At 37.9% G+C, this 12,467-nt stretch overlaps 1 protein-coding gene across 1 annotated transcript in view; it reads left to right on the top strand.

Annotated features, from left to right (window-relative positions):
- The window catches only part of frmd3 (FERM domain containing 3), a 221,537-nt gene that overhangs the window by 66,385 nt on the left and 142,685 nt on the right, over positions 1 to 12,467 (top strand). Inside the window, exon 2 of the mRNA XM_060845125.1 lies at positions 5,515 to 5,619. Within this exon, the coding sequence (XP_060701108.1) occupies positions 5,515 to 5,619 (105 nt within the window). The remainder of the gene's footprint in view (positions 1 to 5,514; positions 5,620 to 12,467) is intronic.

Here is a 12,467-nt window from a genome sequence, read left to right as displayed (position 1 = left end):
TGTAAAATAAATGTTCACAGAAATGATGCTCATATTGAACTGATGTATTGACACAATTTCTTTCATTACGTTACAATTTGGGACTTTAATGAGATTTCAAGTAAATCAACAACTAATCCTTCAAGCAAAAATATAACGTAATCTAATAAGAATCGAGACCAAAGGTTATGCACCAGAATAGCACTTTCTAACAAATGTTTGGTGAAGGATTCCTAGAGTGATATTCACCACATAAGTTGAGCCATGAGAATAAGTGTTATTCCCTAGTTTTTCTCACACTCATTGTTACTTTTGACAATCAGAGTACTTAATAAAGTTGTCTTTAATAAAGCTGTTTAAAACACATGCTGTCAACTAATTTAGGAATATTAGTTGGGCTTGTACTGGAAGCTGCATATATTAATGCAGAGAGCCCTGTTCTTTGAAGACAGAAACAATCTGTATGCACACTGCACCTGTTTCAATTCAACAAATAGGTTTGACGTTTCATTTCTAAGGGTAATGCTCTGACAATCAAAGACAATTTGCCTGGTTGAAAATTTAAACAAATCTTGGCTGTTAACTGTCAATCAGCAGTAATGGATGTAGCCTCCATGACAATGCCTCTCTCTGTCAAAGTCCGCTTGCCACATAATCAGCACCCTCCACTTATGCTATATTAATGTTGGTTTTCCCCTTGAACTGGTAATCTTGTGAAATTCCTGATGATTGCGAGACCAAAAATGTTTGGACAAAATATACCTTTCCTCAGCAATAAATTAAATAACGAGTAAAGCATAATGGATTTCTTTCTTCCTCCTCATTCTTAAGTTTTTGAAAATGAGCATTTAGAACTTTCACTATAGTTGCACTAAGAGCTAGTTTCATTTATCCATGTGTATCAGTCAGCACTCCATGCTACATTTGTTTTAAATCATTTTCTGTTTTCCCTTGGAAAATATCTTGCTCTGTTCTCTAAAATCTTGTAGGATTAACATTTTTATTTCTTGTCTCCTGTCAGGTTATTCAATAAGTCAAAACATGAACAGACAGGCATGGTTAATAATTATTCACTTTTTCCCCCCAAAACTTATAGAAAATTGCGTGGAGTTCTGTTTTTAAAAATTAAAATTTTACTGGTATATGGTATAAGAGAAACTCAAATGAAACATAATATTTCTGCCTACAGCAATATAAAAGTTGCAATTTGAAATACAGGATTGGAAGCAGTCCATAAAAGGTTCACAAGATTGATAGGAGGTTTCAAGGGACTGTTTATGAGGAAAGGTTGGGTAGGGTGGGCGTGTGTTCGTTGGAATACAGAAGAATGAGAGTGATCTTATTGACACATAAAAGATTCTGAGGGGATTGACAGGGTAGATGCAGAAAGGCTATTCCCCTGTGGAAGAGTGAGACCAGAAGACATAATCTCAGGACAAGGGGTCACCCAATTAAGACAGAAGTGAGGAAGAATTTTGTCTCTCAGAGGGTAGTGAATCTGTGGAATTATTTACCACGGTTTTGTTGAGGCTGTGTTAAGCATGTTCAAGACTGAGACAGATTTTTAATCAATAGGTTTGAGGCTTATAGCATAAGACAGGACTACGGAGTTGAGGATGATCAGATCATCCATAATCTTATTGAATGTTGGAGCCGACTAAGTGGGCTGAATAGCCTTCTTCAGCTCCTATGTCTTATGGTTTTAAGATGTGTTTGCTTGCTCAATTAAGGTAAGGTGTATTATTAGTTCCATGTTACTATAACTGATGCCAAAGGTGGCTGTTGCTAAGATCTATGAAATATTCATCTGTTGCTGCACTGATCATAGCTTTGTGCTTGTGATACATATTTAATGGATTGTTAAATGTCTGGTTGTTAATCTAATTTGACATCTTGCATACTTAATTTATAATCTGCAGGATTTTCTATTTCTCTATTCAGTTCTTCTCTTATGAGTTGACAAAGAACTGGCTTATTCTCTGATCTGAAGGTTTTAATGCCTTTGTTGTTTGGTGTTTGGCTGCATTCTATGGATATATTATAAAACAAGGACAGCATTTTATCACAGAATAGCTAGTATTCTTTGACTGTCAAATCCTTGATTTTCTGACAGGCTGAGTTTTACAAATTTATGATTGACAGTGTAAGGAGGTGCAAATAGATTTCTACAGTGGTTATGCATTGTGAATTGTCAGCTGTTTAAATTAATAGTCAGCCTTTCACCTTGTGTTGAGTTATCAGTATTTTGTGTATGAAAATACATTTTGTATTAGGAATTTGAGGTTGTTGGTAAGAAGTGTTGATCAAGTACAGTGTATAATATCTGGAAGCTATTGGATCCAATCAGCTTGGTTGGAATATAACTTTGAAAGCTAATGAACAATATTATTCCCATTGTTGTTTGCACATATGTTTAAGGCAGAAACATTTAATAGTGAATTGATGCTTCCTTAGATTGAAATTGGATTTTGCAGCACAAAACTACATACTTATGTTCATTGGCAAATGAGTTTCTACCCCCACCAATGAGACAACTTGCCAGATTAAGCTTCAATCAGTTTGCTAAGAGCAAACTGGTGAGTTTCTCCATGAGTCACAGGCGTTGACTTTGAGGTTCCACCTCACCAGCTAATCCGAGGTCAGCAAATTCTGGGTCTGAGAGGTCATTGCTTGATGCTAGTCTTCAGGGGTTCCAATGGTGAGAAGACAAGTATTTTTCTTTTGGGCCTTGCAGGGCAGGGATGACAGGGAAACTGGGTGGTCAGAGAGGCAAAGGCTGTGGATCTTTCATACCTCATGCAGGAGGTAGCCATGGTAAAGTCAATGTCTTAATCTCTGCTCAACACATAATCACATTCTTTGGGAGATTTGCTGGATTATATGAAAATTTGAACTGTCCCCTGTTGCCTCTCATCCCTATCACCCGATTGGCCTCAGCCTTCCAAATGTGACAGAACTTGTCAGGTCTCCCTGGTTTTCCAGTTGGGGAAGGCATGGAATCAAGTTGGAAGAGAGTTGAAGCCCTTAATTATGTGCAATTTCACCACTTGAGGACTGTAACTGCTGATGAGTCAAAGAGGTCCCCAGTGAACCTTCTAGCCCAGCACTGAATTGTTGAAATATTGAGAAGGACGAACTCACTCAATTATTTGTCTTTCCCATCACCTCTAGAGAAGGAAAATTGCATCCATAGATTCTGAGGAACAGGTGACTTTATTTAAAAGCAATACTGCTGGAAATCTGAATAAGAACAGAAAGTGCTGGAGAAACTCAGCATTATCTGAGGAATGACAACCAGAATTAAAATTTGAGTCTGATATGACACTTCTTCAAATTAAGTCAATGAAGGTATTTTTAAAGCAATAATGTAATCTTTTAAATTCCTTTTTTTAGTTGTATGTTGATTTGTAGTGTTCTTAATCAATGATGCCAAAGTGCTCATCGAATCAACAGCAAATAGGAGCTATATAATAAAGATATTGATAGTGTCCACTCTATTACCTATGTTTCTACTTTCACTCCTCCTTGTCCATCCTTGGAGTCAATATCGGGTTATCCCAGGCCTCAACTTCATTTCATGGGTTTCCACATTGAAACTATTAGACCACAAGACATAGGAGTGGAAGTAAGGCCATTCGGCCCATCGAGTCCACTCCGCCATTCAATCATGGCTGATGGGCATTTCAACTCCACTTACCAACATTCTCCCTGTAGCCCTATTCTTCACTATTACCTTCATCTTCAGAGTTATGCCAACACCAAACATAGCCGTACCTCTTCCCATTTCAGCTTTCAAAGGACCATTCCTTCCATGACACTCTTGTTTACCTTTTTGTTCACCCCAAAAATTCCTTCCCGTTTTGCAAATGATCTCCTTATGCAAATGCATGAAACGCAAGGCTTGTACTTATACTAATTCCCTTCCCACAGTTTCTTGCACTTCTTTCAACTAATATACCCATTTGTTGTTCATAATGTGTCCCCACTCCACCAGGAAGACCAAATCTTCTGTTCATTCCCTGAGTATGATCCCAAGCTACTGCCATGTTAATGTTTTGCTCACTCCTACTTTGATCATTGTTCTCAACCTCTGCCTTTCATATGAGTTTAATGAGAAACACCTCCTTTAAATTAATCCCTTTACAGCCTTCTGGACCCAACATTGTGTTTACCAAATTCAGATAAAAAGCCCTCCTGCTATTTTTGTGGACAACAGATATTAGTAGAGTTTTTAATATTCCCAGTTATCCTCTTGATCCATTTTTATCTGTTGATTTATTTTTATCTGTTCCTTTGCTGTCCTCTTTTCCTTCATATCATCATTTCAAAGGTTTTGTGCTTTAGATTTCCTAGTTTGCTTGGGAACCTCCCCAAATAGTAGAATCTTCATTCTTAGGGTGAAAGTGGGGTGGGCTGTTGTCTGGCCTCTTGACCTCCAATGCTGATCAGACTCAGCCAGTGACGCTGATGAGTAACAAGGCAGTCTAATTAAAGGGCTTGCCTCAGTTTTCTGTGATTTGATCAAATATGCGTGTTTGCTCATATTTTAGACCATTTAATTTTCACTCTGTATGCCTAACCATAGCCCCTGCCCCATTCGTGCCAAATATAGTTCCCCCTTCAGCGTGCAATGGTCCCTCATCCTTTTCTGTGCAAATGCATGCTCCCCTAATGGCCCTTCCTTCCCTCTGTGCCAACAAATGCATTCTATTCTCCCCCAATAGCTCTTCATACTCATCATGCTGAATTCGTGATTTTTGTCAGGTGTGAGTCATGCCCCCTTGCATCCATCGTCATAAATGGGATGTTTCAAATGAATCCTGGTCCCAGCTACCATTTTGGAAAGTTTCCCAATGTCCATGACTCTTTGAAAATTTCTATAATCTCATTAACACAGACCTCCCTTTTTGCTCTTTTTTCCCTTCCCTCTTTCCTGGTCCTGTACTTGGTTTATAGCTGTTTTTACCCAACCTGATTAGAGGTCACCAACTGGAAGTGTCAACTTTGTTTCTTTATCTACTAACAGTGCTGAACCTGATGTGTTTTCTAATATTTTCCGATTTCCAGTATCTAATTTATTTTACTTTATTCTTTGGATAAACAATACGAAATTCATTCAGAAGCATGATTTATTTTGTCACTTAGCCTCTAAAGGTATGAACTATTAAGTTTTCAAAATTGTTGAATCACTGTTATAATATTGTGGCCATTGAATAGCCATTGAATAGAACTCATAGTTCATATCCTCAGTCAATTTTCAAATGATTTAATCTTAGTCCAGGTCGGAATAACCTGAAGCTATTTATTCAATCATAGAGTGAATAAAACAAAATTGCAGCCCTATTATTTTAGCAATATGCTGGTAGTATCAAACTGTTCTGGGAATCTTTTATTGATTGGAAGTAATTTAATGGCCTGCATGTTGTCAGAAAGGTTGACCACGAAATGCAAATATAATAAATTAATAATGTGTGAAATGATGATAACACCCATTAATGCTTATTTGTGAGGAACACTGTTCTTTTTGTTTTGCAGAGAGACACCAAAGGTCAATTCCTCATTGATCATGTTTGCAACCATTTCAGCTTGTTGGAAAAGGATTACTTTGGCATTAGATATGTTGATCCAGAAAAACAAAGGGTAAGTATTAATGATCTTTAATCAAATGGAGATGAAAAACTCTTTCACTTTCTTATAAGGCAATACGAAATAGGAGCAAGAGTAAGGCTGTTCCACCATTCAGTAAGATCATGGCTGATCTGACATTCGTCATATCCACTTTCCTACATTTTTCCCATAACCCTTGATTCTCCTACTGATCAAGAATCTATCTATCTCAGCTTTAAATATGCAAGCACTCTGCCCCACAGCTCTCTGGCAAAGAGTTGCAAAGATTCACAACTCTCTGAGAGAGAAAAAAATCCTCATCTCAGTCTTAAACTGGTACCCCTTTATTCTGAGATTACACCCTCTTGTCGCGGACTCTCCCCTGAGGGCGGGAAATTATTCTCTCAGTATGTACTCTGTCGAACCCCTTAAGTATCTGATGTTTATGTGAGATCACTTCTTATTCTTTGAAACTGCAGTAAGTAGAATCCCAACCTGTTTAGCCTTCGGTCATAAGACCTCCCCACTGGGGAGCATCCTTGTGAACATTCTCTTATCTGTCTCCAATAAAATGATATATTTCTTTAAATAAAGGGACCAAAACTGCTTACAGCACTCCAGATGTGGTCTCACCAGCACCTTGTACAGTTGCAGTGAAACTTTCCTCCCATTATACTTCACGCTCCTTGAAATAAGGGCCAACATTCCATTAACTTTCCTGATTACCTGCTGTACCTGCCTGCTAACTCTCTTGTTTCATGCACAGGTACTCCCAAATCTTTTTGTGTTGAAGCTTTCTGCAGTTTTTCTCTCTTTAAGTAATATTCTGTTCTTTTGTTCTCCCTTCCAAAATGAACAATTTCACACTTCCCCACATTATACTCCATTTTCCCACTTTCCAAACCTATCACATCTCTCTCTAAACTGTTTGTATCGCTCTTGCAATCTGCCTTTCCAACTACCTTTATGACATCTGCGAGTTTGGTTTCAGTACATTTGCCTTGATCTCTGTCGAACCCCACTGATCACAGGTCACCAACCTTATACTCTCTCGCTGTTTCCTGCCCATTAGTCTATTCTCTGACCATGACAACATATTACGTCCAACACTCTGGGATTTTATATTATGACTTAATCTTTTTTGAGATACCTCGTTGAAGCCTTCTGGAAATCCAAATACAGCACATCCACGGGTATCCCTCTATCCACTCTGGTTGAGACATCCTTGAAGGGCTCTAATAAATTAGTCAGATACAATTTCCCTTTCGTGAAGTCATGCCTTCTGCTTGATTAGGTTATGATTTTCTAAATGGGTTGCTATTACTTCTTTGATAATTAATTCCTCTGCTGTTTCCAACAGTAGATGTTAGGATAATTAGCCTGTAATTACCTGCTTTTTATCTCTCTTACTTTTTGAACTGGAGTGTCACATTGGCAGTTTTCTAATCCTCTGATACTTCTCCAGAATTCAAGGATTTTTGGAAAGCTACAATGAATGCATCCACTATCTCTGCAGCTACCTCTTTTAGTATCCTAGGATGCAACAATCATGGCCAGGGGACTTAGCTGCCTTAAGCTCTATTAGTTTGACTTGCACTATTTCTGCAGTGATGGTGATAGTATTTAATTTATCTCTCATATTCTTTAGTATTAATGGGATGTTCGAAGTATCTTTCACTGTGAAGACTGATGTAAAATATCTGTTTAACTCCTCTACCATTTGCTTCTTTCCCCATAACCAGCTTTCCCGGTTCATTTTCGAAGGACTTAGGTTCACTTTGACCTCTCTTTTTTTCATATATTTGAAGAAGCCCTTACTGTCAGTTTTTATAATGCTTGTTAGTTTGGCCTCATAGTTTATTTTCTCTTTCTTTATTATCTCTTTATTGTCTGTGCTTGGTGGCAGAGTTGTTAGCATAAGTGCCTCATAGTGCCAGGGACATGGATTCAATTCTAGTGTTGGATGACTGTCTCTGTGGAGTTTGCACATTCTCCCCTTGTCTGCATTAGTGTCTGCTGGGTGCTCTGGTTTCCTCCTACAGTCCAAAGGTGGATTGGCCATGCTAAAAATTGACATGTGGTATTCAGGGGTATGCAGGCTAGTTGGATTAGCCATGGTAAACATGGGGTTATGGGGATAGGGTGGAGCTGTGGTGGGTCTTTTTGAGGTGTTCTGTGGAGCTTTGCTATAGACTCAATGGGCCAAATGGTCTCTATATGCACTGTTGAGATTCTACAATCCTAGTCCTCCTTTGATGAATTCTGAATTTATTCCAGTCTTCGGAGCTGTCACTGACTTTGGCTTCCTTGTATGCTTTTTCTTTCAACTTAGTACTTTCCAGTAACGTCCTTAGTTAGCCATGGTTGGTTTGTGCTTCTCTTTGAATCTTTCTTGTTTACTGGGATATTTTCATGCTGAGAGTCATGAATTACCTCCTTAAATGTCTGCCACTGATTGATTACTTAGGGACAAAAAAAAACTGCAGATGCCCCAGTCCTGAAGAAGGGTTACACCTAAACGTTGTCTTCTCTACCTCCTGATGCTGCCTGGCTTGTTCTTCCAGCCTCCTGCCTGTCTACTTCTGATTACTTACTGTCATTTATGCTAACCTATCCACCAAGTTTACTATAGCTAATTCTTTCCTCATTTCATTGTAGTTCTCATTGTGCAAGTTATTTTCCCCTCCTTCTGAATACATAACTTGTACTGAGGTGTCGTGCCATGGATTCTGCCAACATTCTCATATCGTGTTATCTTCACTGGCAAAGATAGGCAGGGAACATCAGTTGTTCATTGGATCATCATTAAGCTTAATTCCAGCTTTGTTTAATGCTCCCATATGTGAACTCCAAATTAAGTCACTGGATTACCATTAAGTCTCAGAGTTAATATTTTTACTTAGCAAATTGTTGATGCTCAAATGAGCTTAGGTCTTTCCATTATTATCTTTTCTGAAACTAGAGACATTTTGTTATCGACTGCAGTGTATTTGCATCAACACCTTTAAGCAGGGAGTTAAAAGTATTGCAGGATCAATGCAACAGCAGATTTACATAGCTCAGAAATGTAAAGAGCATGCACAACCTAAGGAAAGATTTACATTAAAACTACCTATTATATATAAAGAAAATGTAGTTGTTAGACCTGCTTCAGCTTTACCTGACTACACCTTATGATGCCTTTAGGTTGTGCTATCAGTTGCTGCCTCCTGATGAATACTGTTCCTGTATTACTAGTCATGTTGAGGTACCATCATTGACAATACTGATACTAAAATATATATTCCATCACATTAACACACACACTTTACCGATCATGCACACGCAACAAACGTACACTCTCTCACGCGCACTCACACTCATGCACACACTCATTTGCACATGCTCACACTCTCTTTCTCTCTCATGCACGCACACACACGTTTAAGTGAATTTGCATTTGCAGAATTATATGTGCAGATACATTCTATTTTGCTCAAAAAGAATACAACCTGCAGGCAGTAAATGCAGGCAGTCAATCCATGTATTATTTTATAAATCCCTACTTTGGAAATAGAACCAGTATGGCTCAAGATTGAGATACAGACAGACTCTAACTTCACACCTTTAATATATCATCTGAGCTGAGATGTCACCTTTTTTATATAAAACCTTAAGTTATCTCAAGAATGTGACTTAAAAGAAGTTCTGGGATTTACATATTAATGAACTGAAACATGCAACACTCTAAAAGATGAAAGACTTCACAGCAATCTAGGTTTGTTCAATATATCATTTCAGTTGCATGACACTGTAATCTTTTGCTACAAAACCTGTGTCTTATGATCTTGATCCACAGCTACAGATGAAGGAATAGTGCTTCGAAAGATAGTGCTTCCAAACTAACCTGTTGGACTATAGCCTGGTATTGTGTGATTTCTTTTAACTTTGTCCACTCCAGTCCAAAAGTGGCTCATCCACATCATAACTAAAATATATAGGTGACCTCACCTATTTGATCCCCATTGAAATAATTTCATAAGCTTTTCTTCCTCATCATTCCCCAATCCAAAATCTCTTGCCAGCATGAGCATTGATACTCTGTTAACACTTTAAAAGTGTTGTTCCTTTAAAATGCTTAATTTGTAAATAAGCCAAATAGCTGGATATCATCACATGACTTGAGGCCATGGCCACTCTGCATTGTAGAACCCTAGACAAACGATGTCTCTAGAAATTATTGTGAGTGTTTGTTATTCCAACTGTAAACAAGCTCACTAGAGATCTTCAAGCAAATGGAATCCATGTCTTTTTTTTGCATATGGATAGCAATTATGGTATGCAGTGGCCATTGTCTCTTTTTAAAAAAGCAGAACAAAGAACACAGCAATGCAGCTTGAAAACTGTGGTGGAAAAAAAACACCAGGCAAGATTCAGAAGTACTCCAGAAGTTCCTGCTATATACAGAACAGAAGAAAATAAACACAGAAAGCAGAACACAGACACAACAGTATGGCAAAAATGTAAAGAGTGCACCATAGACTTATGTAAACACAAACCAATGCACATAAATCAGTCAGATACACCCAATAATTCAGTCAGACACACCCAAGACAATTGGAGCAGCTTCAACCATAAGATGGCCAGACTTTCAACGTTGTGAAAGTAACACATTGCATAGGAGAAGTCAGACAATTGTAAGATTTTGTTTCGATCAATGTCATATCCCCAATGAAAATTGGCAAGCACATTCTCAAAACTAAAATTGACAGACTAGGCAGTGCAAGTATATACTAACAGTCCTCATTTTGAAAGCATGTTCCAGGATTATTAGAAATCAATGGGACATGCAACAACCATGAAATTAACTGGATACAATGCATTATGTATTCCTTGCATTGATAAGTTAACAATGCAATACAGCCATAGCAAGTCAGCATCAAAATCACACATAATTTACTTGGTAGGCTTGAGCAAACTAGCAGTGGCAGGACAACCAGTGTGTAAGGATCTCAAAATTGTGGCTGTCCACAAGATCACCAAAATACTCATGGCAAAAGAAAAGACCTTGCATTGAGTCAGCTGAGGCATTACAATAATTATTCCTGCAGAAGTTTGATGCAATCGACAGTTTCAAATGTGAAGCTGTCTTACACTTCAAAGAAGATACCATTCTATCAATTGACATCCCAGAAAGTGCAGTGTTCACATATAAGAAAAATCTAAGTGCCGTCTAGATGATGTGGAATGCAATGGGATAATTCCTGTATAGGAGACCAGACAAATTAGTACAGTTCAATAATGTGCATTCTAAAGAAGGATGCCATATTCAGAATACATCTAAATCTGAGACATATAAACCTCACTATAAAAAGATGTCCAAAAAAAATCAAGTTTAAAGAATTGAATACTGGGATCATTGGAGGTAAAGTTTTGTAAAACCTGGCAGCCAAACATGGATATTGATTGATGCACTTAGCCAGGGAATCTCAGGAAGTAATGACCTTTCAGTTTATCTGTCAGTTATACTTCTTTCAAAAGCATATAGATAGAGTTACATGAAACATTCCTGTGTACAAATGCATTGCTGATGGTATTGTGGTAATGGGAAAAAAAAAATCAAAGAAGAGTAAGATTGGTTAAAAACGAAATACTGCAAATGCTGGAAATCTAAAATAAAACCAGCAAGCAATAGAGAAAGTCAGCAGATCTGTTCAACATCTGTGGAGAGAGAAACAGAGTTAATATTGTGAGTCCAGTCTGACTCTCCTTTGGAACTCTTTTTACTTAAGAGCACAATTGGAACCACTACACTGTGATGGTGGTTTTTCATAAGAAGGATTCTTGTTCAACAGCAAGACCTGCCAACTGATTGTAAGTCAGATCAATTCTTTATGGCTCTGTATATTCAGGTTGTGAAATCTTCCCCAAGCCAGGCAAAGGTAAAGATATAAGATGCATGCTGTTCCCCCAAACTAAAGAAGACCTAAAGAGATGCTGTGGATTCTTCAACTTCTTGTCTTTATGAATTCTGAACTTCTCTGACAAAGCATCATTGTTGAGAAAGCTCATAAGAATGGTGAGACCATATGTATAGCAGAAGGGCCATATTTGAATCCCTTAAACAACATTGTCAGCAGAAAACTGTACTTTGAAATACTATGATCCACAATTCGGTACCCTGATGTTTGTCCTTTTCCAATGTGAAGACTAACAAAGTATTCTTAGTGGACTATACTGGCATCTTCTGTGTCTACACACACATTACCTCCTTTATGGGCCCTACTCTTTCCCTCGTTACTTTCTGTGTTTCCTTTTATTTTACCCATCAGTGCTTTCTTATGAGCTATCATGGCTTTCCAAATTTTCTTTCTAAGTTATCCCCTGCACTTTTTATGTTACTGTAAGTGCTCTGCTGTATTGAACACCTGGTAGCTGTTGTAAGCTTCTCTTTCTTTGTCTGAGTGGTTGCATTCTTTAAGTTCCTAGGGTTCTCGGGTCTTCATCCAGCCTTTGTCCTTATGGAAATACATTTACCCTGGACTTTTGTTATTTCCTCTTGAATGCCTCCCACTGCTCTGATACAATTTCATCTATAACTTCCTCGTCCATTTGGACTATTATATCTTATTAAAATGACTGAAATTAGCTTTCCCCAGTTTAGAACTTTTATTCATGACCCAGTCTCATCTTTTTCAATAACTGTTAGAAATCAAACTGATTTACAGTCACCATTTCCAAAATGTTTCCTGACAGAAATGCCTTCTACCTGCCCAGGTTCACATTGGAGCCAGAATTGCACCCTTCTTTCTTGACCTTTTTACAAGGCTAAAAATGGTCTCATAGATGCAGTTTAAGAATTTTCTCTCTCCCTACCTTTCATACTAAAACTATCTTAGTTA

Source organism: Hemiscyllium ocellatum, chromosome 2 (genome assembly GCF_020745735.1).
Source record: "Hemiscyllium ocellatum isolate sHemOce1 chromosome 2, sHemOce1.pat.X.cur, whole genome shotgun sequence".
NCBI classification, from domain to species: domain Eukaryota; kingdom Metazoa; phylum Chordata; class Chondrichthyes; order Orectolobiformes; family Hemiscylliidae; genus Hemiscyllium; species Hemiscyllium ocellatum.
This window is presented reverse-complemented; position numbering and strand designations above follow the sequence as displayed.